Source organism: Otolemur garnettii, unplaced genomic scaffold (genome assembly GCF_000181295.1).
Source record: "Otolemur garnettii isolate 467f Iridium unplaced genomic scaffold, OtoGar3 scaffold00147, whole genome shotgun sequence".
Taxonomy (NCBI): domain Eukaryota; kingdom Metazoa; phylum Chordata; class Mammalia; order Primates; family Galagidae; genus Otolemur; species Otolemur garnettii.
Window position 1 is genome coordinate 1263287 of NW_003852542.1, and position 660 is coordinate 1263946.

Consider the following 660-nt stretch of genomic DNA (forward strand, 5'->3'; position numbering starts at 1 on the left):
TCCCAGAGTGCTGGAATTACAGGAGGCATGAGCCACCACACCAGGCCAGCAAAATCATCTTGCTTAATCCTTATAACAACCTGAAGTGGGGCCATCATCCCTATTTTATGGTTGAGAAAATGGAGCCACTTCCCCAAACACCTGCCAAGTGGTGGTGCTGGGACACAGCCTGGGACCTACCCGAAGTGCTCTGTCCACCACTGCATGCCACCTCCCCAGGGTTTGCAGGCTGTCACTGGGGAGGTGTAGACAGGGGCACAAAACCACCCATGACTGGCTCCTGAAGAAGACAGCGCTCCCAGAAGTGGGGCTGTAAATACCTTGGGGTTGTCTTTCACTGCCAGGAAGAGGTCGTCCTTCAGCTTCTTCTGACAGTGCTCACACGCGCAGTCAAAGTAGTACTGCTTCTTCAGCTGCTTCCTGCGCTCTTCAGTGACATTGAGGAAGTCAATGTAGGACACAGTCAGCTCCTCTCCTTCTGAGATCTTGCCCAGGGCCCGGAGCTCAATTCTGGAACAGGATGAAAAAAAAATGAGTGTAAAATCAAGGCCTATGAAAATGGGAATCATGCCCTCCAAGGTTTCATGAAGTCCAATCTCTAGGACAGAAACTATGAGCACTCTGAGAAAACTCCCATTCCTCTCAAAAGGGGAATGTGAT

At 50.8% G+C, this 660-nt stretch overlaps 1 protein-coding gene across 2 annotated transcripts in view; it reads right to left on the reverse strand.

Annotated features, from left to right (window-relative positions):
* The window catches only part of SMYD1 (SET and MYND domain containing 1), a 44971-nt gene that overhangs the window by 15280 nt on the left and 29031 nt on the right, over positions 1-660 (reverse strand). For both annotated transcript variants that reach the window (XM_003799186.1, XM_023518796.1), the window contains one exon: positions 321-510. In XM_003799186.1, the coding sequence (XP_003799234.1) occupies positions 321-510 (190 nt within the window). The remainder of the gene's footprint in view (positions 1-320; positions 511-660) is intronic.